At 32.6% G+C, this 26,034-nt stretch overlaps 1 protein-coding gene across 1 annotated transcript in view; it reads right to left on the bottom strand.

Annotated features, from left to right (window-relative positions):
* The window catches only part of LOC143200269 (neurotrimin), a 339,465-nt gene that overhangs the window by 92,109 nt on the left and 221,322 nt on the right, over positions 1-26,034 (bottom strand). The window contains exon 3 of the mRNA XM_076410706.1: positions 721-928. Coding sequence (XP_076266821.1) covers positions 721-928 — 208 coding nt within the window. The remainder of the gene's footprint in view (positions 1-720; positions 929-26,034) is intronic.

Here is a 26,034-nt window from a genome sequence, read left to right as displayed (position 1 = left end):
TATTTAATGTTATTGGTGCTTGTAAGGTCTGATTGTTAATTCTTATTTTCCAAGATTGAGTCCAATTATTTATATTGTCACCTTCCTGTTATCATTGTCGTGTGGTTACTTCACTATTGTCTCCGACAGTTATAATTGCAGTATCATCAGCAAACGTAGCCATCGTAATATTCTTCATTTGTGGTATATCACAAGTGTACATCATGGTACACCTGCTGTAGCTTCTTTTAATGTAGAGTAAGCTTCTTTTTGTTTAACTCCAAACGTTCTGGCTGTAATATGCGATTTTAGTAGTATGGGGTGTTGTTTTGCTAACATTTTCTGCAGTATATGAACTAAGCCTTCATGTCAAACCTTATCGAAGGCTTATTCTACATCTAAGAATATGGCTGAGCATACTTTTTTACTTTCGTAGGGTTTTTGCGACGTTTTAACATCATCAATTCAGATGACCTGAGGTCACTATCCATTTCTATATATTTGCTATATATTTCTATACTATATATTTCTTATACTTCAAAGCAATGTTTCGAAAACTATATCTAAACCACTATTAAAATTATATTTTAACAGAAATGTGCAATTTATAACTACTAAATGCTTCTTATTATCTTATATGTATTGCATAACAATGAAGGAATAATTTTCTATACATATTTATATCTAATGTAAGCTATACGGTTCAGCAAATTAACTTCCAAACAAAAATTGTTTACTCACCAACTACATTCAGATATCCAACCTGGCTTTTCATAGGGTCAGTGTTGATTTGACACATGTACCAGCCCTTGTCTGCTTCTCGCACATCCCGAATATGCAGATACCAATTACGATGTTCGGTGTGAGTGACGGCTATACGATGATTCTTGGTGATGACGTGACTGTGAATGGTCAGGATAGTTTGCGTGTCGACCCTTAACCAAGCTACCTAAAAACAAATAAATTGTTAGTGAAATTCGGCACTATAACTCAAAATTTTAAAGATATTTAAAAGTTATGAATGGCAAAATCGTTAGAAATAATCCATTTTATATCGGTACAGTAAGCGATAAGACTGAGTAACAAAATCTGAAATTTAAATCAAAAGAAATTGTATTTTGTTGGGAAACAATCGAAATTCGGGAAGAAATAAAGTTCCAGTATAAATCCTCTTCCGTGTTAGCTGCATTTAACCGGTCATAAATATAATCTTTTTGTGTGGATTTCGCGACATTTATTTCCTACAACAACCGTCATAACATTTGATTTAAAGTTTTGAAATTTTGCGCGAAATAACGCCGAGATAAACAGTCAGGAGTCGTTTGTCTTGTATTTTTCACTGTACCAAAGACAGTTCTAAAATATATTTTCAAATTGGAATAAATAAAATTTATCTAAAGCATTGCATTATGTTTAGTAACATTTTGTTTTCATTTAGCAAAATTATTCCATTATTAATTATTTATTATCGACAATACATTTTTTAAACTTTACCGCACTTTATTCTTTATTGGCACATTAAAATTACAATATTGAATTAAAAAAAAAAAAATTTTCCAATAAAAAAATGGAATGGGATACATGTTTCTAAACATCCCTGATTTCTGGGGATATTTGCTTAAAAATTGTAAATTGATAAAAATATTTAGTTTGTTTGCTGTAATTAACAGAACTTGATTATTTAGAATATCACTAGTTCTGGTTGGTCTCGCGGAGTATACCTAAGACGGATTTTTTTTTATGCGAAATTATCTAAAACTTAACCTTAATTAATAATGTTAATAATTAACGAGACATTAAGTGCTCTGATGTGCATGTATTTTGATAATTTTTTCACTTTAAAAGGTCGTTTATTGGGAAAAATTTTTACATTATATATTAAGCAAAATATTTTCTATAAGGCTCTAGAACTTTATCCCATATTTCTGGAAATATGGAGATACTGTGCGGAAAGAACGATGTTGGTTTAACCGAGTTCTGTCCATTAATTCATTTTCACAAATATTTAGTATTTAAAATCTGGTAACTAGTAATTAGAAATCGCTATACCTCATGAGCATGCTGACGGTGATAGAATCTCCAATTCGAGTTGAAACAGTGTATCTTTCGTAGCAAAATCGTTTGTGATTGTAACTAGCTCCTTCTAGACATATTAAATTTGTTCAGAAAAAATAAGTCAACAATGAAAAATGGAAAAGTTATTTTATGCGGAGAAATATTGATGGTTTTAATTTAATAGTTAGGCTTGATTATTTGACGTTTATGTACTACGATATTTTACATTTTCTCTAACAGATGTCGCTGATACTGATTCAGTTCTACTAGTCTACACGAAAATTCACATTTTGGACTTCCGTAATTCAATATAATGGAAATGTAGGAAAATATGAAACTAATATTAGACTCAATCAAATACAAAGAACAACACTGGACAGTTTGGGTTGATTTAAAAGTTGTTGCTATATTGTTTGGATTACAGGGAAGTTTCACGTGTTATTGTTCTTTTCTCTGTTTGTGGGACACTACAGGCACAAAAAACCATTATTAAGTTTGTTTGTTTGGAAGTTGTTGAATAAGATTGTCCAAAACGAACTGACTTTGTTTTTGGTAAATCAAGCTTTAAGTATTCTCTCTTCACTGTCCTCTTATTTCACAAGAAAATGTGATTTTTCCACCATTATATATAACACTTTATTTAATAAAAAAACTGTTGTCAAGATTACAGATAAGTATGGTAATGGAGATTTGTGATATTTGTCAAGCAAAAAATTAAAACGATGTCTTTATTTTTCTCTCTAATCTTGGAATGGTGAGTGACAAATAGGGTGAACGATTCCACCAGGATATAAAACAGAGAGAAGAGCGTTATCAAGAAAGATCGAATGCTAAATTGCTACCAGATTACTGCTGGTTTGTAATGAAAGGATAAAATAATATTTCGTCATTTTCTTTCAGAATATATGGCCTATTTTTCCTAATAAATACAAATATAAATAAATAAATATGATTCAAACTTTTCATACTGTCTTTTTTTAGAGTACTTTATAATAATTTATCATTACTTTAAAATTTTACGTGTTGTGACAAAAAAGCCTTTTTATTTAATGTTATAGAATAAAAAAATTGTCACACAATGTTACTGGAGATTTACTAGATAATATCTCCTTAACTTTAATATCAATAAATATGAAATAAAAATATTTAAAACACTTCGTAAAGATTTCCAACATATGTGTTCAAGCGTGTTCTGTTTCTCATTCTGTTCTATATACTCAGCTTAAAATAAATCTCTGAAATTCTAAGAGGGGAAATTGGCGAGTGCATAACTTGTAAAAAAGTAAAACAAAATACTCACTCTTAACTAACATGCCATGGCAAAGGAAAACGGCATTGCGACTAAAAATGCAGTAAGCAGCGACGGAAAAAAGTCCTTAATACCGTATAGGAACCGACGGTCGCGAAACTTTTCAACAATGCTGTTTTTACGGCGCCAATTTTAATTACAGAGTCATGAAAATTTTACGGTCGAGCAAAAGAAACAAATCGCCTGGTAATAGGATTACCGCCCTGGCGGAAAACTAAAATAATAATGGAAAACACTAATTGCCTTAAAACCAGATCCAATTAATTCATTTGTTTTTCTCGAATGTCGTCTCCGAATTGCAGCTGGAAACCGCTAAAACACATGCCTCTTAGCACAGGTATTATTTCGGTCACAAAATATTAAAATACTTGTTAACTACAGCATACCAGATTAAAAAGTACATTTTGGCATTTAAAATGAAATGTATTATTTTGTTTTTTTGGAGTACAATTCAAATTAATCAATCTTGAAAAGAATTTAATACACTTGTTCCACAAGTGACAATAATTGTCATTCCTTGTGCATGATCATTTTGACCCAGAAAGAGCTAAATGTGATAAACAGATCAGGTTATGAAAAACTTATGAGAATATGCATGGTTTCGACATGACAACTTCTGAAATGTTTATAGCTATAATATCTGAAAAGTTACAATATTTATCTAAAGTTCTTTTTGACTATTCGATGTAAATTTCTCATGGCTTTCCAAAAACTGTTTTTAACCCTTTCTTAGCATAATTCTGCACACCAAATTTGTTTCATCGAACATCCCCTGCATTTTTGTTTTTATACAGAATCAGTGGGGTAGTACCAAGGGTGTTTCATACAAGTGAAACGGCTAACTAAATCCTCTTTATCCTTTTTAAAATACTCGAAATATTATTGAAGATTCTCCTACTAAGAATATTAATCTCGACTAATACATGTTTTTCTAATATTAGTCGTGCATTTTTGTTGGGATTTCTGGCGTTAAGGTATTTTTTTAGGCGTCTTTATCTTTAAAAGTTATGTTTGGGTAATATAAAGTTATACTTTTAATTGCTACTCTTCTAAATGAAAGGAAAGGAGGTCTTTAAGAACTGTTCTAACAAGTATAAGAACCTTAAATTGTTCTAAACACACCTATGAATTGACAGATAAATGTGCAGCAGGACATAAATGAATAATATATTATAAATTAATATATATATATAGAAAAAAGTAGTAGAAATGAAGATTGTAGGTTATATGAAGTATTCAGATCGTGTAAAGAGAAGTTGAAGAAAAGGAAGCACGACCTGGAGATGGCAGATGAGATTCTGTCTAAACGTTGTTAACATATTAAAATATTTTATAAGAACCAAAAGAGCATAATTAATGATTCTTGCATACACTAATTTCAATTGTCTCGATTGTAAATTTTTGGACCATTTAGATGAAAATGTATGCAAAAAAGTGTTAATATACCGGAAAATTGTATATCTAAGTATCTTTAAGTAAGTATCTTTATGCTATTAGTGTAAGAGTGTTTAATAACTTAAAATTGTTTAGATTAATATATTCACATATTTCAACTTTCACTCTCAACAAATTCTGGCTATATCTTACGAATAAAATAAAATTTAAATTATTACTAAAATATATGTTTAATTATTAGGAGTTACTATAGTTTTTGCTACTATTCTTGATAGACAAATTTCGTTAATGACTTGACTACTTCCAACACAACAAGAATAATTTTCTTTTCTGTTCTTGTTATCATTAAATTTTAGCATTTGTTGATACCTATTCGATGTCGTTGAAAATGAAGTGCTAAATAAAATTGAGGCTATTTGGATTTTATAACTTTTAAAAACATAAGTTCACATTCTACACTTATCTTTATTCTTCCATATTTTAAAACCAATTTGTGTTAAACCACCAAGAATAACACAACAATTAAATCATTATTAATATTAATTAAATTTAATTACTGTATAATTATTAATGTATCACAAAATCTAAATATTCTAGATTATTTTGTTGTTTTGATCCAATGGACTATACCGATCGACTCGTAAATAATGGACCGCCATTAGAAAAAAATGACAATATAGTTTTATATAGTTTATTCTTTTCTATGGTTTATTCTATGCAGGAGCATGCGCCAAATCTGAAGATGGTTGTGGAGTAAAGCATCCTGATGAATACATCAATGTTATGAGTTATGTTCAATTAAGACAGCATGTTTTTCATCCAATATATCAATTAATTATTATATTATATTACATTAATGTATTCTACATATAATAGCCGCCAGCTTGCCGGTGGTTGTCATAATATTGTTACTCTGACAGATATGCGCCACTTGAAATGTTTTTTTTTCTGGAAACTTACCGCATCCAGATCGTTTTCCAGATCTAATTGTGACAAGATATATGTTATGTAAAATAGCCCTGACATTACGGCCATCTGTCTTGAAATTACCTGAATAGTGAAGGAATGAGACAGGTTGGCGTGTTTTTTAATCGATAAGAATCTTCGGTATCGCTTTGTATCACCGTTCAACAACGAGCCTTTTATTTCAGTAAAATAAAACAGTTTTTAAGTAAAATAATGTTTTATTTTGTTTACAACTCGTTCACAATTTATATCTGGCACACTCAGTAGGATTACGCGGACATCATAAGTATATTTTCTTTTGAATTCATTCAATTAACCGGATTAAAATTAATTATCAAAAAGAAAAAGAAAATAAGACAATCTGACGTTGGCTTGACGATCGCCCCACAGTTACCTCAAGCTTAGGGTGAAGTTAAGTGGGGTTTGGGCAAAAGTATCGTAGCTAAAGATCGGAGGACACAAAAGGTATATTGAAGGTGCTCAACAACCCCTTCAAGCTTTCAATTACCCCTAGTCTGTGGACTCCCAGTAAATGCAACACAGTTCAAGGTGGAAGGACACCGAAGGCGGACTGATGTTGCCGTGACTTAACATAGTCTACCAAAGGCGAATTGCAGTAGCTCAGTTTCTAAACCATTTATTATTGTAATTTTGAGTTATCAAATTTTAAAAAAGTGGTACCATGGAAAATTGGGTAGGAACAGTGCCATCGAAGATGTTCAAAGGCAAACTGACGAACAATGCTACAATTGACAGTCAAAAACAATTTTTATAACAACTATAAGCTGTCCAGATGGAATAATGACTACGTACATCTCTGTGGCCGTATTTTTAAGAGGGAGTTGTTCTGTAATACGCACCAGACTATCCGTCCATCTATTTTAAAACTTTGTGAATGGTGAACGAGTGATACGGGTTGGTCTGTTCTTTCTGATCCTCTTTTTCTATAAAATGAATAAGGTTTTTTGAAGTAACTTAATAGTTTTTATTTTCACATTTTATAACTTTTTGAGCCACTTGTAGTAAGTTGTAGGAAATTATAATGAGTGAGGGTTGAATAAGAAATAAAACAGTTACTTGTTGTTTCCCAAAAATTATTTCCCCTTGCTCTTAAGTTTGACTCGTTTCACCACTTTTTCAATAAAACCTTTCATAGTTATGTGGCGACCGCCACGACCCTTTAGGCCACCACAACTTCATCAACAAGTACAAATGTTGACAACGCCGGTGGGTACCATGCAGTTCCAGGCTATAAAAGACCATCACGACGACGTCTCGCTCTCTTTTCTTCTCTCCATCCCCTTGTAATAGTACCACTTCCATAGCGCTACCGTACTTCATCTAGCTAACCTAATATCCTGTCAATTCTCCCGTCGACCAAATGTATAATTTTTAACATTGAAATAAACAGTATTTCTTCAACCAGTCTTTTCAGTTCTCGTGCAAATTCCTTCCAAAAATAGTAGTGAGTGTTCTGACAAATAATCGCAGCGGCAGCCACACATTTCGCCGGACTGACCGACCCGACGAACATTCCTACAGTTATCATCCTCAAAGAAAAAAGTGCGAATCAAACATCAAATCAAATATTACGCACGGATCGTTCCTTTTTCGCTACCGTTTTGCCAGTGTGTCGTTCAACGACGCGGAAAACTTAAAAGTAAAACCTTCCCGTGCCACCGGCCTGACCGCCTTCCAGGGCCGCCGCCTCCACGGTCCCGATGTTAATTTAATTTTCCTTAAAATATATTTTAATCAAAAACCGGGACCGGGCGCCTCCTGCGTATCGGAGATATCAATTTCGAGACTGAAAATATTTATGGTCGGCCTTTAATGGGTCTCCATCGTTCACATCAAAGAAATATTAAATGAGGGAAACAGACGGAGAGACAGAGAGAGAGGAAGAGAGTGAATGAGGGCGAAGAAGAATGGGGTGATGACAAAGGGAAGAGACTGGAAGATGCGGGAGATTGGATAGTGAGAGGGACAAAGCGGAGGATAGTGAGGTGGAGAGGGACAGTGACGGTGGGTGGTAGTGTCTTCTTCTCGAACTTAATAAAGTCTACGTCAGTTTGCCTTGGAATTGTTTATATTTAGATGTTTCGCGAGGTAAATTTGTTCTTTTGTTGGTTCTCGTCTGTTTTACGAGAGAGCGTACTCGATCATATAAAACGTCAAACAATATTTCAGTAGGATATTAAATTATCCGCCTTTATGCGCGACGACGTTCATTGAATTACCCATATATAAACATTAACAGGTGGATGGTAATAGCATGGGTTTTTGAGCATTTTTAACAAATACCATTATTTTAATATACCAGGTATACCGGAAAATCATTATGGGTATTACTAACATGTGTCACTAGGCTTAAATATGCAATATTATGATTTTACGCATGTGTCGTTTCATTCTACTGACATCAAGCTGTAAAGCTATACATGTAATATTTTGTGAAAGTAACACTATCATAGATTTATACTTTTTTGAAAATGTCAAGTTTCGTGCCTGAAAACATGCATTTGAGCTACCTTTTACTTTTATTCTTTAGTCAAAAAAAACCGCTGAAAGTCATCGTTTGCTGGTAGAAGCTTACAAAGCATGCTCTAATCTTAAACACATGAAACCCGTAGTTTCGAAAGTTCAAAAGTGGTGATTTTGATGTGGAAGGCAACGAACGTTCTGGCACACCGAAAAAGTTTGAAGATGCGAATCTGCAAATGTTATTGGTTAAAGACCCGATTCGTACTCAAAAATAATAGGGAGAGAGGTTAAACGTAGCCCAAGTAACGATTAGAGACGAATATGAGCAATTAGGAACATCCAAAAGATGGGTGGTGCCACATTAAAAAATCATGGTTATCATATGGCGAACCGACTCCAAGGCCAAATAGTTTTGGTCGCAAAACAATGCTCTGGATTTAGTTGGATCAGAGTGCGAGTTGTATTACGAATTATTAAAACATGGCGAAAGGGCTAATAGTGATCGCTACCGATAACAGATGATCAATTTGAACCATGTATTGGTCGACATTGCGATAGCGCGTCATCTTATAAAGCAAAACCGGTTAAGGAGGCATTAAAAGCACTTGCATGAAACATACTGTAGCAACCGCCATACTCACCAAACCTTGCCCAGCCTGACTAACTATCAACTGTTCGTATCATCGGGACACGCGTTTGCAGAGTAGAAGCTTAGAAAATGGCTCTATGAATGGTTTTGCTCAAAGGACAAACGATTTTTTTGAGATGACATCCATACATTACCTGAAAATGGGTAAGATGTCTAAAATTAAATGCCCAATACTTTGAATAAATACATTTTTCCATTTTATTGAGTTTAAAAAAAAGTTCCGTTACACCTGGCATATAAAAATAATTAGAATATTTTGAATTGTCTCTAAAGTAGATAAAACTTTGTATTTTTACTCACATTCTAGTAGGTTTAGTTCTCCTTATAGTAATTAATCTTTTTCTCTGTTTATAACGTAGCATATATTTTGTTTACTCACTAAAATGTATTTTCCACGTTGGATTTGCAAGCAAAAAAGCGTCAATATTCAGTTCAGTTTTTGTTGGGATTTTTCCCAGAGTTATCCAAACCTAATCCAGAATCATACATTACCACACATTTCAAAAAGTGTTTGTTGGGGTCCTGAATCAGATTTCCTCAAATCGCTTAACAAACGTTTTAAGGGTCAAACGTAAAATTTGATAATTCGATTCATTCATTAATTTGATTCGTCGTTCACGAAAATTTGAGCTGTCATTTGCTGCTTGGGCCAAATGGAAAGCGTCAACTAAGCGGAAATTAGTAAGTTAAAGCAATGCACTAAGGGTGCAAGAATCAGCTTGCAAGGTTATAGAATATGCATTTTGAAACGCAAATTGTAAATTTTCCATCAAATATTTTTAGAAAAGTAAGTTTATTAATAACAAATATTACATAACTTTATAACATTTTCACGTGTAATAGACAGTAGTGTTGTTTTACCAGGAATTGATATCACCTCAAAATAATAAAAATGGTACATACATTGTTACCCGTACATATATGGTTTTCCCGACATTCAGCGTGCTGACATTTTTATCAAATGAATCTAGTCTAGTCCCCATATTTGGTAATCCAATGTTTTTGGATGAACCGTCAAAATATTGAGGCTGTAATTATAACTGAAAGAAACGTCAATGGACCTTGGAGCGTTTAACATTGGAAATTAATTTTTTTTAAACAAGCTTCTCCTTCCACCTCATGAAAGGAATTAGTTTATTTATCTCTTAACATTGAAAAGAATGTCGGAAATATCTCGAAAGCAGAAAAAGTAAACTTCAATTTAAATAACTTGTTATGATGATACATTATTCTTAGTTGTTACATTCTTAGTTTATATCTCTCCATATGTTGAATTTGTAATCAATAGATATAAGTTCAGGTATTATAAATTAGAATGATAGATAAATTACCAAAAAAGCCATCATATTAAATACATTTTGCAAGTTAGAGAAAAACTGCAACTAGAGAAACTTAATGGTAAAGACTCATCTTTGGCTGAACCAATAGAGGAGAAATATGGTGTCCTGATAAAGTCGAACATTAAGAGTTAACTTGAAATAGAATTTGTCTATATTTCGAAGACGGATATTCAGTGAAATAACCTCGTATATTGAAAAATGACGTATATATTAACGATTCCAATTAACAAACGGATGCACCATACACCAGACAAACGTAACAAATTAAATATTCGACTATGATATTGCAATATCCGTTGAATTTAATCGGGATGTTCATAAATTTCCAGCAAAACTGGGGGACGAAAATTCCATAATGGAATCCAGTTGGAGCAAGTGAAAAATCTGAAATTCTTGGGATCAGTGATACAGGAGAGAACAATGCCATCTACCACTGAAGTAATAAGCCGAATCGGCCAGGATCTCAAAGATGATGGAAAAGATTTTTTAAAATTTTGCCAGATTGACCGACTAGACCAAATGGTCCTTTGCTGATGTCGCTTCGGGTTCAGAACACTTATGTTTTGGGAGCGACAGAGATCCTGGGTTACGACTGGGATTTCCGTATTAGGTTGAACTACCGGGGTTTTTGGATGGGTACGGATTTAATCAGATTGTAATCATGTTGTAAGGCGCCTAGGGAGAAGCTCACACTGATCGTGTTCGTGAAGCTCTTCTCGAACGGGATGCCTGATTTTAAATGGCTATTCGCGTTCCTCAAAAACTATGGGCGTTGAGTAACGCGAGAACTGTTTTGGCTTGGAACACTTGGAGTAGCGCAAGTTGTCTCATGAAATACTTACCTGTACCACACCTGTGCTATATTGAGGCAAATTAGACGGACCAGCATTTTTTAGAGAGTCGCTTGCTGGGAAATTTGTAGTCTGGTTTTTCTATGGAGGAGTGTAAATAGTAGGCTATACACGTCATGGCCTTTGTAAATAGCGTGCTGAATTTGGGCTGACCATTGAAATCTTTGGTCGAATTGGCGACGGAGGTGTGACACCATCTGCACCCAGGGATCATTCAATTTTTAGGCGGTATGCGGAGAATTCCTTTTTGCGATGGAACATAATAGCCTGAGTTTTGTTTGGGTTAATCTGCAGTCATCAGAACTTGTACCACGCCATCGCCCGGTTGAGTTGGGCTTGAAGTTTGTTCCGAATGGCATCGGGACTGTGTCTGGTGGTGAATAATGTAGAATCGACTGCATGAAATCCTGTTCTTGATGTGTCCTCGACATTCTAATTGCGTCCTTTTACAATCTTTGCCAAGAGTGAAAAGGGTAATTTGGCAAAACTGACAGAACAACAATATTATTTTTACAGGAAATAAAGGTTTTCAGAAAAACAGCTTTTTTCTAGTTTACGTTTTAAATTGTCGGTAAGCATTGGTAATTAATTAACTTGAAATAGAATTTGTCTCTAAAGATGGATATTTAGTGAATCAATCTCCTTCATTATCATATGACGTATATATTAACGTTTCCAATTAATAAACAGATGGATCATTTTTACAATAATTTTTTAAAGTTCTTGGGATCAGTGATAAAGGAGTTTGCTGTAGTATCTACTACTAGTGTAATAAGCCGAATCGGTAAATATGCAGTAGTTTTTGATTCTCTGAGATGATGGAAAAGAAGATATATTGCAATAACGACTAATATCTGCCTTTTTGGAATATTTGTCTTGGTAATTCTTATGTATGACTCCAAGACTTGGACTTTGTTACAGATTGACATAAAAGCTTCAGGTCTTCGAAAATGCAATATGTAAAACAAATTCTACATGTTTCTCTCCAAGATTATACTAGAAATGAAGACATTAGTTTAAGTTGCGACAATCAGTGTACAGTTGAATTATATCTTACATTAGATATCCTTAGCACAATCTTAATTTGATTTGAAAACAACTTGATTTATCACTACTGTTCTAATGTACTTGCATTCATAAAAGTTCGAGTAGTTTGGCTCCTTTTATTATTCTGATTTTTCGTGTGTTAACCAGTAGTTTTACGTTAGTGTGCTTGTAATTTAGTAGCCTTATTTGATCTTTTAAGTCAAAATTTTGATCATTACGTACATCTATTTGATTTATAACATTTTCAATTAACAAATTTCAAAACAAAGCACCATACACCAGAAAAACTTAAGAGATTAACTATTCAACTAAGAAATTGCAGAATCCGTTAAAATTAATCAGGTAGTTCATATATTCCAGAGAACATCGGAGACGAAAATTTTAAAGAAAGACTTGAAATGCTTGGGATCAGTGATACAGGAATAGACTGTAGCATCTACCACCGATGCAATAAGCCGAATTGGTAACAATGGAAAGATGGAATTGGTAAGATGGAAAAGAATATGCCTGACAATAAAGACTAATATCTGCCTATTTGGAACGCTTATCTTGGCTTATTCTTCTGTATGGCTCCAAGACTTGGATTCTGTTACAGTTTAACACGAAAGCTTCAAGACTTCGAAAATTTGATGTATGAAACAAACTCTACATGTTCCTTTCCAAGATTATATTAGAAATAAAGTCATCAGTTTAAGATACGACAATCAGTGTACAGTTGAATTACATATTACATATTAGATATCCTTTGCACAATCTTAATTTACAACTTAATGAATAACTGCTGTTCTATTATACTTGCATTAATCAAAGTTGGAGTGGTTGGGCTCGCTTCATTATTTTGATTTTCCGCGTGTTATCCAGTAGTTCCACGTCAGTGTGTTTTGGAAAGATATGAGAGAGTGGAATGAGATAATGGAAAAGAAGATGAATTACAATAAAGACTAATATCTGCCTCTTTGGGACGCTTATCTTGCCAATTATTCTGTATGGCCCCAAGACTTGGACTCTGTTACAGTTTTACACGTAAGCTTCTGGTCTTAAAAGATATGGCAATGTATAAAACAAAATCTACATGGATTATCTCTCCAGGATTCTTTTAGAAATGGAGTCATTAGTTTAAGGTGCGACAATCAGTGTACAGTTGAGTAATGAATTAGGAGACTTTTTGAAAATTAATTACATCTTACTCACATCCTTAGCAAAATCTTAATTTATAAATTAACTTATCACTACTGTTCTATTACACTTACACTTACATTAATACAAGTTCGTGTTATTTCGGTGGCTATAATATTCCGATTTTCCGCGTGTTATTCAGCAGTTCCACGTTAGTGCGATTTAGCAGCCTTATTTCATGTCTTAAGTCGAAATCTTCTATCATTTCGTATATCTATTTGATTTCGAGTTCATCGTACAGCTCCTCGTTGGTTTCGTAGCGATAAGTACTAGTAATTAATTAAATTGATGTAGAATATATCCTTAAAGACAGATATTTAGTGAACGAACATCGTATTTTGTTATATGACGTATATATTAACGTTTCAAATAGATGCACCATACACCAGAAAAACGTATCAAAATAAATATTCGACTAAGAAATTGAAGTATCCGTTAGATTTGGTCAGGAAGTTTATATATTTCCATTAAAAAGTCGGAGACAACGAAATCCAGTTGGGGCAAGTGAAGGACTTAAAGTGCTTGGGATCAGTGATACAGGACTAGACTGAAGCTTCTACCACCGATGTAATAAGCCGAATCGGTAAGGCTGCAGTAGCTTATGGTTCTCTGAGATAATGGAAAAGAAGATGTATTAAAATAAAGTCTAATATCTGCCTATTTGGGACTCTTATCTTGCCAATTATTCTGTATGACCTCAAGATTTGGACTCTGTTACAGTATTACACGTAAGCTCCTGGTCTTAAAAGATATGGCAATATATAAAACAAAATCTAAATGGATTATCTCTCCAGTATTCTTTTAGAAATTGAGTCATTAGTTTAAGGTGCGACAATCAGTGTACAGTTGAGTAATGAATTAGGAGACTTTTTGAAAATTAATTACATCTTACTCACATCCTTAGCACAATCTTAATTTACAACTTAAGTTGTCACTACTGTTCTACTACACTTACATTAATACAAGTTCGTGTTATTTCGGTGGCTATAATATTCCGATTTTCCGCGTGTTATTCAGCAGTTCCACGTTAGTGTGATTTAGCAACCTTATTTCATGTTTTAAGTCGAGCTCTTGGATCAGTTCGTACAGCTATTTGATTTCGAGCTCATCCTGCAGCTCTTCCTTGGTTTCGTAGCTATAAGCATTGGTAACTAATTAACCTGAAATTGTCTCTAAAGACGGATATTTGGTGAACAAACATCGTATATTGTAATATGACGTATATATTAACTTTTCCAATTAACAAAATGATGCACCATACACCAGACAAACGTAACAAATTAAATATTCGACTATGAAACTGCAATATCCGTTAAAATTAATCAGGAAGTTCATATATTTCCATTAGAACGGCGGAGACGAAAATGTCATAATGGAACCGAATAAGCCCGAACCGGGACCGACGTGGACCAAAAAAAAAACACGTAAAACGAGAAAAAGCGTTCGCCGCTTAATCCAAACAGAAAGAGAGTCATCATTCGCGTCTAATTAATTAGAAAATTGCGAACGGAATCGCCACGGATCAACTTCGAATAACTCTCGTTCGTAATTAGCAGTTTGCCTCGGTTTCGGTCTTTCGTCGGTGGTGCGTTATTTATTTTTCGGGCTCTTTTGTTCGGCTTCAAGGTAAGTGAGGAACGCGCCAAATTCTAATCCCACCATCTATTTTAATTAAAACATAACCCGCGCCCGCGGCGTCGCCTTCCTCCCTGTGCCCCTGGGGGCGGTAGGGGAACCGGGAACGGCTCTGTTTAATTTCGTAACAAAAATTCCGGAGGTGTTTTTTTCCGGCGAGCCGTTTAGTTTTTCACGGGCTTTTTGGAATTCGCACGGGCAACAACAATTTGGCGTTTAAATTGTCAATTGTTCTGACGCCTACTGTTCTTTTATTAGTTAACTGTCCGACTACGTTCGAGAGTTCATATTTGTGGATTAAATCCAGTTAATTGAAGTTTCGGAAAAATTGATAATATCTGTTTCCATCTCCATTACTATTATCAATGCTGTTTTCGCGTCAAGCGACAATTAATGAGTATAGAAAAATAAAGTCAGCTATTTAAAAAAAATTAGTAAGTTTTGACTTTGACATATAACAAAATTTTAATATAACTAAAATTATTAAACAAAAATGTTATATAATATAATTTATTTTATCATTATAATACAAATAACGCATAACTTAAAATTACGATTAATTATACAGCCACAATAATTTATAGGTTAGAGTTATTTTATTTTGTTTACTTTGAACATTTTTCTACACTAGTATAAGTAGGATACTAAGAGAGTTTTTTATGTAATGGTATCATCCGAAGAAGTATGATTAGAGACCATATTTACGGTTTAAGTTTAGTTATTACCCTTCCTTCCTTCGATGGAATGTATCCTTCTAAAGCAAATTTAATTTTTTATTTGTATGTAATTAGCTATTTATTAGTTTTCTTCAGATTGTAATAGCAATTCGTTGAGTTGAATCAAAATTTAGTGTTTTGATAGTCTACCTTTATAGCCGGCTTGGTAGGCGTAGTGGTAAAGTCGACAGATGGTCCTGCTACAGTTGCGTTGGTCGCGGGTTCGAATCTTGCTGAGACATGGTCGTAAATGTATTTTTGTGATTATTTGACATTTGTGATTGTCCTTAGGCAAGAGTACAAAATCAGACGAGGAAAGTAATCCCAGTCACGCTAGTAACCAGGTTGGGTAAGACCGGATGTCTTCTGGGATAATTTCTAAGTTGGTCACTCGCCAGTCGGTAGGTTTAATTCCGAGGACAGTGGTTCGGAGCCCAGGTTAAATCGTAGGTTCAGTCCAGATAAACTTTCGTTGGAAAAAGGAGACTTTAAAATATTAAAAAAGTCTACTTTTTGAAATGTTGTAATTAGAATGAGAAATTTACTAAATAACTGCCTACAATATAAAGCACTTTCTGGATCTCTATATTTAAAACTCACCATTATCAGCTATAACATACTCTTTATGGAATAATATTTTTTTACAATATTGTGTGAATAACAATTGAAACTACAAAAACAAAATAATATATAATATGGAATTTTGCATGCATTGACTATGTTTGCTTCATCTAACATAATTAATTCCAATAATGAGTTATTTCTTGAATTCAACATATCTAATATATATTCGTTGTATCAATATATACCATCATTAAGTATTTTATAGTATTAAGTATTTTAGTTATTATTTTAGTTATATTAGTTATTTATTTAGTTAAGTATTTTAAAGTTTGCGATTTAAAATGATGTGTGGAAACAATGAATATCTTTTAGCAACATAACCTTCAAGCCATTAAATAACATAAATGTAATATTTCCTTTAATTGGAATTCGAAAATACTTCAAAGAAATATCATATTAAACAGTGAAATATACTTTTAATAACTATATTTATAAAGTCCCAAAATGGCAAAAAAACTCCAAACATAATTTATACACCCTGTATACCCATTCAGGTATAGCAATCCAATCTCCTATAAACCTTAAACATCTGAATGAGTTTATTTATTTCACCCTACATCGTTTTTCTCCCTTCTTATTCTCCTCCACCTTCATCCCCTTCCCACCGTCATGGCATTGACAAAAACAACAGCCTTATAAAATATAATAAGAAGAAGCCGGTAGAAAAATCATAATTTGACATCGTTTTCGGCATCAAAACGAAGAGGCGGCACAAGGAAAATAAAAAGTCTCCGCATACGTAAACAGCATAGATTTACAATCCGCCAAAAACGCCTCCCCCCTTCCTTCCTCCTCCTGCTCACTTTCTTCCACTCCCCTACACCGCCATCCAATCCGGAATACAGTCGGCCGCAAGACCGGGAGGCAGGAATCTGTTGAGTCTTTTGCCTCAGTTTAAATTGAGCACCGAGGACGTCAAGACTGTTCGACGGAGGATGACGATGAAAAAATCGGAACGATGAGATCGGGAAAAAAAGGGGGGGAGGTGTGAGGCGACGCGCGGGGCTATATATTTACCTTTCGGGGATGGATGAGGGCGAGCAGCGGAGGGATGATGGAAGGGTGGGGGGGGGGGTATCGTAAAGAAAACAAACGACAAGTTAAGAGTTTGAACGATTCGGCGAGCGTCGTAATAATTTGTTGTGTTTTATTGTTAACGTAAGCGAGGGTTCTTACTGTTATCTTTGATAACAGTTTAAACAGTAATTTTCTCGACGGTTTCTGTACGACGGATTTGGTCATAAATGTTTAATGTATATGGACCAATATTGCGTAGCGATGCCTAAAAGTTTGTTTTTACTTTTTGCACGATGATTAATTGATTTCAAATTTATTATGCTTTTTTATATAATAACGTCTTACATTAGATAGGCCTAGTATTGTATCAATTTACAAATTAAGTCATCACTACAGTTCTGTTGTACTTGTATCAATACGTAAGCAAGGAAAGGTTAATACATCAGTATGTGTTTCCCAAATTAAATTAAACCAAACTACTTATACACTAAAAAAATCCGTGTGGTTTGATTAGCTTTTTCTGGTTGCCTGCGTATTCCCCAGCAGCTATATTGTTTCCACGTTGCTGTGATTTAGCAAACCTATTTCATGTTTTAACGCGAAATCTTGGATCACTTCGTACATCCATTTGATATCGAGGTCATTGTGGTGCAGTTCTTCGTCAGTTATGTAGCGATAAGCATTGATAATTAATCGTAGAATTTTGTTTTGTGTACATTGGATTATTAATTGGTTTGATGTTTTAGGCCAATCCCATATTTGCAACCCATAAGTCCAAATTGGCTCTGTGATTGACTGATAAACCAATCTCCTTGATTTTAGATTAAGTTGAGATAATTTTCCGACTATCCAGTACAGTTGTTGAAATTGAGTCTAATCCGTTATACTATTTTATAGTATGATGTTTCCATATTTACCTACCATCGAGATGTATGCCGAAGCATTTAGGTGATTCTACTTGAGGAATTGTCAGTTCAATTACAACGTCAGTTCAGTTGTCAGTTCACCGCCACTTAAAATCAACATGGACATATTAGGAACTATTAAGCTGTATTTTTAAGTCTTTAGTCCATTTGTAGATCTTGCTGAATGCCACTTGAACTTTCTCTATAGCCTAAGGTAGATATATATCTTTTGCCTTGATAACTGAGTCGTCAGGAGATGTTCCAGGTACTGTTCCTTTTGTTGTTTCGATATCGACAGTATATAGCAGATACAGGGGAGTAGTCCCAAGACATTAGCCTCTGGAACTCCAATCCCAATAGGTTTAAATGTTGAGAATACCACGTCCTGCTGGACAAATTTTCTCTCAAAATGATGTTATTCTAGCAGTCGACAGTCATTTTGTGGTGGCAATTTGCTCATTTTGTAGGTTAGTTTCAAATACCATTCACCGGTCAAAAGCTTGTGAGACGTCTAGATACATCTTCGAGTGACTTTTCAACAACTGTGGTTACTCTGTGCTGTGTAGTAACTGCTGTTACTGTGTATACTAGGTGGATTGTCGAATGGTGGTTTCGAAATACAGATTGGTAATTTTATTATATAAATGTTTTTTAATGTTTCTATATAAGACATAGGTGTATAAGATATGAAATGGGAAATGATTTCGAACACAAAAACTATTACTTTATTTAAACTATTTTATTTATTTATTTTTTGGAAGAAGGGGCTTGGACTTGCTGAATTGTGGGACAAAAAATCATTGAGTAAAAAACAGGTAAAAGCTTTATCTCGACGATGTATATATATATATATATATATATATATATATATATATATATATATATATATATATATATACATGTCAGTCGTTCATCTGAATATCCAGCGTAATTCGTAGACAAATGTCTTACGATGTAGTACTTTTATCCTAGAGATAGTCGGCTGTAATCGTTACAGTGATTGATGTGTTCATTGTCCTGCCTGGGCAGATTACCGTTGCTGTAAAACTATATTTGAGTGTCATGTTCAGTGTATGTTCAAGTGCTCCGTAAAATACTTTTGCGTCTACTAATTTTTACTTTCGGAAAGCCAGTTTTACGCTAGAGGCGACAGAACATATAGTCTATTCAGAACAGTAGTGACGCACGTCCTCAATATGTACTTGTCGAAAGTTGTAAATTAATTTTACATTTATTAAGTCTAAGGGTGACTATCACTACCAGAAATAAACTATAACTTGTTTTTACAGCGGTTTGAAAATCAGCTTTTAAATAACTTAACTTATAAGAACCATCAGTTGTTGTTATGGACAATGCACCATATCATAGTATACTGGTGGAAAAATCCCAATATGTGTATTAAAAAAGGTTGCACTTAAGGAATGGTTTAAACTAGATAATATAAATTTTGAAGAAACCATGCTATACAATGAACTATTTCAAATTGTTACTCTTTAAATATAAATGAAATATTTAATTGAATTTTTTGTAATTTAGTTGTTTAGAAATAAACCTGAGAAAAGATATATGGTAGATTAGATTGATGAATGTTATGGCCACAGAGTATTGCGTCTTCCTCCCTATCACTGTATATTTAATCCAATTGAGTTGATATGGGGTATTGTAAAGGATTATTACAATAGACATTCAGATTGAGTAGGATATTGAAACCAGAACTGTCTGGATTTATGGAAAGAATTATTGTCAACAATAACACCTTCGGTTTGGATCGGCTCGATCAAACACATTGAAGAAAAATTGACAAATGGTGCAATTATTCACTTGAGTAGTGATTCTGAAAGTGACAGTGATTGAATAAAACTTTATGTTGTTGCTTTATTTTTCAATGCTGACAATTACCAAGAGAGGGTGATGAAAGAGGAAACAACTAAAGATCAGTATATAATTAATGAATTTTCGCTGTAGGAAATTGGAATATAGAATGTGAAAGCTATATATGCATGTGTGTTATTGTTCAGAATATATATGAGCGTTTGGTTACATTGCATGGAAGGAAACAATAACTAAGCGTAACAAGTAAATATGGTCTCTAATGGAAGTAAAATTCATTACTCAGATATTCAATTGTTAAATAGGTGAATTAGGCCTTCGGGTTATACCACTACATAAAAAAACGCGTCTAGAACTCTACCTCATGGGTGGTGTGGAAAGGTGTTCAATGTAAATATAATAAAACAGCTCTAACCTAAAAATTATTGGCCTGTAAAAGTTCTTCGATAATATATTCAATAGATATACTATAATATCAAAAAATAAATTGTATGTAACAACATTAATGTTTTATTATTTTATTTAGTCTAAAATTTTCTTATATGTTAGAGAGAAAATGTACTAAAACTCAGAGTTGACAATGACTTAGATGCGGCAACATTGCTCCATCAACTCAGGCCATGTGTGTTAACTGAATTTTGAATTCATTTGTCGTTTTTTGATATTGACATCGAAATTACCATATTTAAAACAGTTAAAGTCAAAATCGAAATCTAGGGCAGGAATCAGCACCATATTCAAAAATGTCCAAAAGCATTTGATTGGCTTTGGTAGCATATTTAATCAAATAAAACAAAAAAAGTAATGTCGAAAATGTGACAATGCTGAGAATTCCATGACAAGATCTATTTACATTGAAAAAATCAATAACACCAAATGGAAAACTGTTATATTTTGTAGAATGTCAAACCATCGAATGTAACAGTTAAGTTAGCTTATTTAATATTTGATTACATTAATAATATCGCTGATTAAAGTAAATGCAAGCACCTAATATAATTCTTCTAGATTCGCAATTGTTCAAGGTTAGATGGCGTTTCGATAGGGCACCAGAATTATATATTTTTAAATTATTTAATTAAGAAAAGCTCACTTTCAATCACTAAGAAATTTTCGCACTGGGACAAGATTAGTACTAGTAATTAGTACGTAATAATTAATTTAATGAGAAGGGCTAATAAATATACAATTTTAAGAAGATTATCTTCTTTTAATTCGCTGGCTTGGTGGCGCAGTGGTAAAGGCGACGGGACGGTTCTCCTACTGTTTCGATAGTCGTGGGTTCGAATCCTGCTGGGACATGGTCGTAATATTTATGTTTGTGATTATTTGATATTTGTTATTGTTCTAGGCAAGAGTGTAAAATCCGACGAGGGAAATGATTCCAGTCAAGCCAGTAACCAGGCTGGGTAAGACCGTATGTCTTTTGGGATGGTTTCTAAACTTGGTCACTCGCCAGTCGGTAGGCTCAATGCCGAGAACCGTGGGTCGGAGCCCACTTTAAGCTGTAGGTCCAGTCACTAAAAAATCCAAGAGGTGACTAAAATCAATAGAATTTTACTTTACTTCTTTTAATTTAAGAATTACTAATTTTATGTATTGATATTACCTAAAAATAATGAATAGCATGTGTTATTTGTTATATTAGTTGCATTTCATATCATATTTTAATCTCCTAATCGTGTTCGTACTATATAATGTTTATTTCGAATTCTGGCATACGATTTACTAAGCTTTGATAAAATATTTTATATATCAGTATATTTTTATATGTTACATATTAGTTAGTGATTTTAATAATCTTATAGTTTTATTGTTGAAACGAATAATTCCAAATTTTATAACAAAATTATTAAGATAAATAATTAACGAAAAACCAGTGTTTCATAATATCTGTCGTGTTGTCTATAAACAGAAAATAAAATTAGTATCAGTCAATGAGTCAAAATGTTATTGGCAATTAAAAATGTTATTAAATAGCAATAAATACATTCTCTTATCTAAATTATTTGTATAAATATATTCAAATAATCTTTACTAAGCTGAAGAACTTAACGAAGTAATTCAGGAAGATACTGAAGAAGTAATATCTATTTTTATATACCTTGCTCATAAATTATATCTATCTCTTTTCTAAAAATATGCAACTCTTGATATAGCTCGTGGGACTGTTACAAATATTAATTATTCGGTTATATTTCTAAACCTAAACGGAAATATTAGATTCAAAACATTTTATCATATAACATTTAATAAAAATCATTGCTTTATGGGAGGTTTTTTTATTATCGGGGTAAAATTTAATATAGTAAAAAGATAGCGTGTTGTTTATCGCATGCTTTTTCAAGACTTTTTGAGCTTTATTATGTAGAATCATATTGGAATGTATTCATAAATTATTCATATTTAAATTTTACATGCCGACATCATTTTTTCCCTCAGTAAAAATTCAAATCTACAATATTTATCTGCTATAACATTTACTTAAATTTCTTGACTTTTTTTCTAATTAGAAATTATTGATTAATATTAATTAATGATTAAAATAAGAAGGGAGTTAAACTCTTTATATCCAAAATTTATGTATTATTTTTTGATTCATTTTATTAATATTAATACTAAATGTATAAGAGTGTTAAAGTGTTAAGAAACTTCTGTATTCTTATGATTGTTTAGGTAATTTTATTAAGTGTTTTAACTTTCTAATAAACTGTTCAATACGACATTTATTTCATAGAGATTGAGCTATTAGATTTGTCATTTAGTTTTTCTTTCTACGAATGTATTTTTGATTTATTGGTGTGGGACTTCAGGATCCTAGTATAGGCCCATTGGTTATTCTCAGTAATAATAGAAAAACAGCCGCATTCGATTGCTACTTTGAAAATTATTAAAAGGATTTTGTGCATCACTTCATCACGATGGGTAATCAATAATTAAATATTATTATAATTAATTAATTCTAAGCATGGGGATAAAAATCGTATTAACATGGTTAATCTATCAAAACCAATATACGAGTTTTGGAATACAAAGTTAATTTTCTTGGTAGGTTTACAGATACTAAATTGATAGAACGATTGGACAAATAAGCTAACCACTAAGCAATTGTTTAAGCAATTAATCTAAACATCAGTTGGAGATCAAAAAAATAGATCCTTCTGTACAGCTCAAAATATAATTAAAATGTAATTTATTAGAGTGGTCACCAGGTTTTCAAATTTAACTCACAGTGACCTGGTAGTTTTCATATCTCAAAAATCTTTCGTCTTCATTGATGACCCTTAGCCACTTTCAAAGTTGTTGTTATTATGGCACGAAAATCCTTTCCTATGGAACTAATTTTATACTTTTTCATTCTTCTGCTTCAATTGTATTAGTTACTGAGAGTAAAGACTCGATGGTTTGGTCAGGTGTTTTCCCTTATGACTAACAAAATATGACTAAAATGACTTTCGGGAATCTCATCTCTTAAAGCGCTACACTTTAAACTTTTGACAGAGTAAACGTGTGGGATTTCCTTTATGTCCAACATATTCTGTGACTATTACCTTTTAAACGCGCTAGAATATTGCTTTATTGAATAAGGCATTAAATATATGTAAGTTTAAATAATTAGTTTTCCTCAACCCTATTATGCTATGTGTTTCCATAATTATAACCAAAATATTACCCAACATTTTCCATATAGTTTTTTAGTATTTACTTTAGTACTTTTTTTAATAGAAATGTATATAGTGTGTTAAAGTGTGTGAATCTTCACTGATCTATTTATTTTTGATTTTCCTTTGTATTAGCGTTGCTTAAATTTAACGTTTTTGCTTAAGAAAATTCCTTTCATTACCAGTAAACTTTACTAATGAATTAATATCACTATCAGTTACTATCAGAAACGTTCAGTGATTGACCTAATATAAAATTTTTCAAAATATTAATTAAAATAACTACAGGTTATAGACCCCCAAAAGTTATCTGAACGCTTTGCTTATTTGTTTCATTTTAAATTCCTGCTTATTATTATTCTGATTTAAAATATCGAAGCCAAGATAGAACCAAATTGCGTTTCTAATCAGTTCCTTCGAACAGGAACGAGATAAGGTAATCATTTTTAAGTTGCTGTGGATTTTATTAAAATATGTTTAACGTGTTGCAACTGCACTGAATATTAGTATGTACAGGGTCACTGATATATCGCAAAAAATGAAAAACATATCCTTAAATTCGCTGAAAAGAGACTGCCCTTAAATGAAGGGGGTGACGAATTATGATCAGCTTGATGATAGCTCTATCACAGGTCACATATATGAAATATATAAAAACAGTGAGTAGTTTTGTCAATATAAACTTAATTTAACATAATAATTTCAGAGGAATCTGTTAGTCTGAAAAGTATTCATAGAAACCTCAGAGATATGAAGATTTTTGAGGGATGTAGGGCATCCTTTCATAGACTGTTAGGTAATATATAATTTAAATGGTGTAAAGATAACCCACGAAGAGATCGAATGGAATTTGCAGACATTGCTTTTAAAAGAATACTAATATAGAATTTATAAAACCATATAGTAAAATCATAGGTAAAAATTGGAATAAACATTGATTAGGTTTTATTCGTAATAAAATTTTTTCAATCTGTTTAAAAGTTAATTGCAGATATTTTATTCTTTATGCTGGAAATATGAATGGTTAGTAACCCCTTCGGTTTGGATGAACTGGATCAAACGAACTGAAAAAAAATTAACAAATTATAGAATTGAGAACAAATGTTATATTGAAAATTAGCAGCTTAGTTGTTATATGAATTAAACTTTCTCAATATGGGATTATGATGTAACGCTAACAATTTCTATGACAGGGTGATGATAAGAGTGAAAATAACTAGAGATCTGAAACATCTAGAGAATTAATGTATGATAACTGTAAGAAATCTTATTATAGAATGCGAAAGTTTTATGTGCAGACATATGTGTGTAATTGTTCAGAATATACATGAGCATTTGGTTGAAATAGCATATGTAAGGAGAGAACAAAATACTATTTGTTTTGCAGATATGGCAAATGCAATAGGGAGTGATTATAACTAGTTTTATCAAAAAAGATGTTTACAGGCAGACGCAGAACAAACTAAGCAGAAATACAGTGATATTAAAGTTACTTTACAAGGAAACGCCGTACTGAAGGAAATAAGAACTAAGCGTTAAAGGTAAATATGCTGTCTAATGAAAGTAAAACATATCACTTTATATAATTGTTAATTACGTGAACTAGCCTGCAGGTATCCCCTACTAGATAAAAATATGCGCTCATAAAAACTCATAGGTGCTATGGAAAAAAGATCAATGTAAGTATAATAAAACACAATGCTAACCTATAAACTACTGTAACTGTATAATTATTGTAGTTTTAAGTCCTTTGATAATATATGCATTAGGCGTACAGTTAATAACAGAATATGTTAATTTAATAAACTAATTTTGTATTTTTAACAGTTGTATTATTTAAATTTAAAACTCAGAATTGATGGGGCATCATTGCGACGTTTTGACGTCATAAATTCATATAATGTGAATTCACTATTTATTTGAACGGACTATATATTTTCTAAGTCGTATAAAGCCATATTCAAAGGTCTTCTAAAAGTCATATACAATTATTATACCAATGTTACAGTAATACCGGAAACTATTTTATTTTATTTTACGAAGTTTTAATATTTAATGTGTATTGGGAACTCATATTCAAATTATGAAGCAAGGGGTACGAACCGAACTGAACTTTTGAACAAGTAAAATCTCAAACCCCTATAGACAAATTTAGAGCATCTGATTTTAGGGGAGCGTCAACTAGGCTATTGTCAATGTTTCTTGGTAATCCAGAATAAGGATTTGAAAATGGACAAACGAAATCAGTAGATATAATAGGATAAAGCTTTACAGGCTTGTATATTTTGCGATAATGCGGAACCAGAACACCTTGCTTGAATATACGATGGTTTTAGGTTAATATTTTATGTAGTTATAGTTTTATGTGTTTATGTAGCTTGTTTAGCTTTAAAT

This window comes from Rhynchophorus ferrugineus, unplaced genomic scaffold (assembly GCF_030347505.1).
Source record: "Rhynchophorus ferrugineus isolate W39M unplaced genomic scaffold, kcgeb_rfMv2 rfM1, whole genome shotgun sequence".
In the NCBI taxonomy this organism is placed as follows: Eukaryota; Metazoa; Arthropoda; class Insecta; order Coleoptera; family Curculionidae; genus Rhynchophorus; species Rhynchophorus ferrugineus.
The sequence above is the reverse complement of the archived record's forward strand: the minus strand, read 5'-3'. Positions and strand labels throughout refer to the sequence as shown.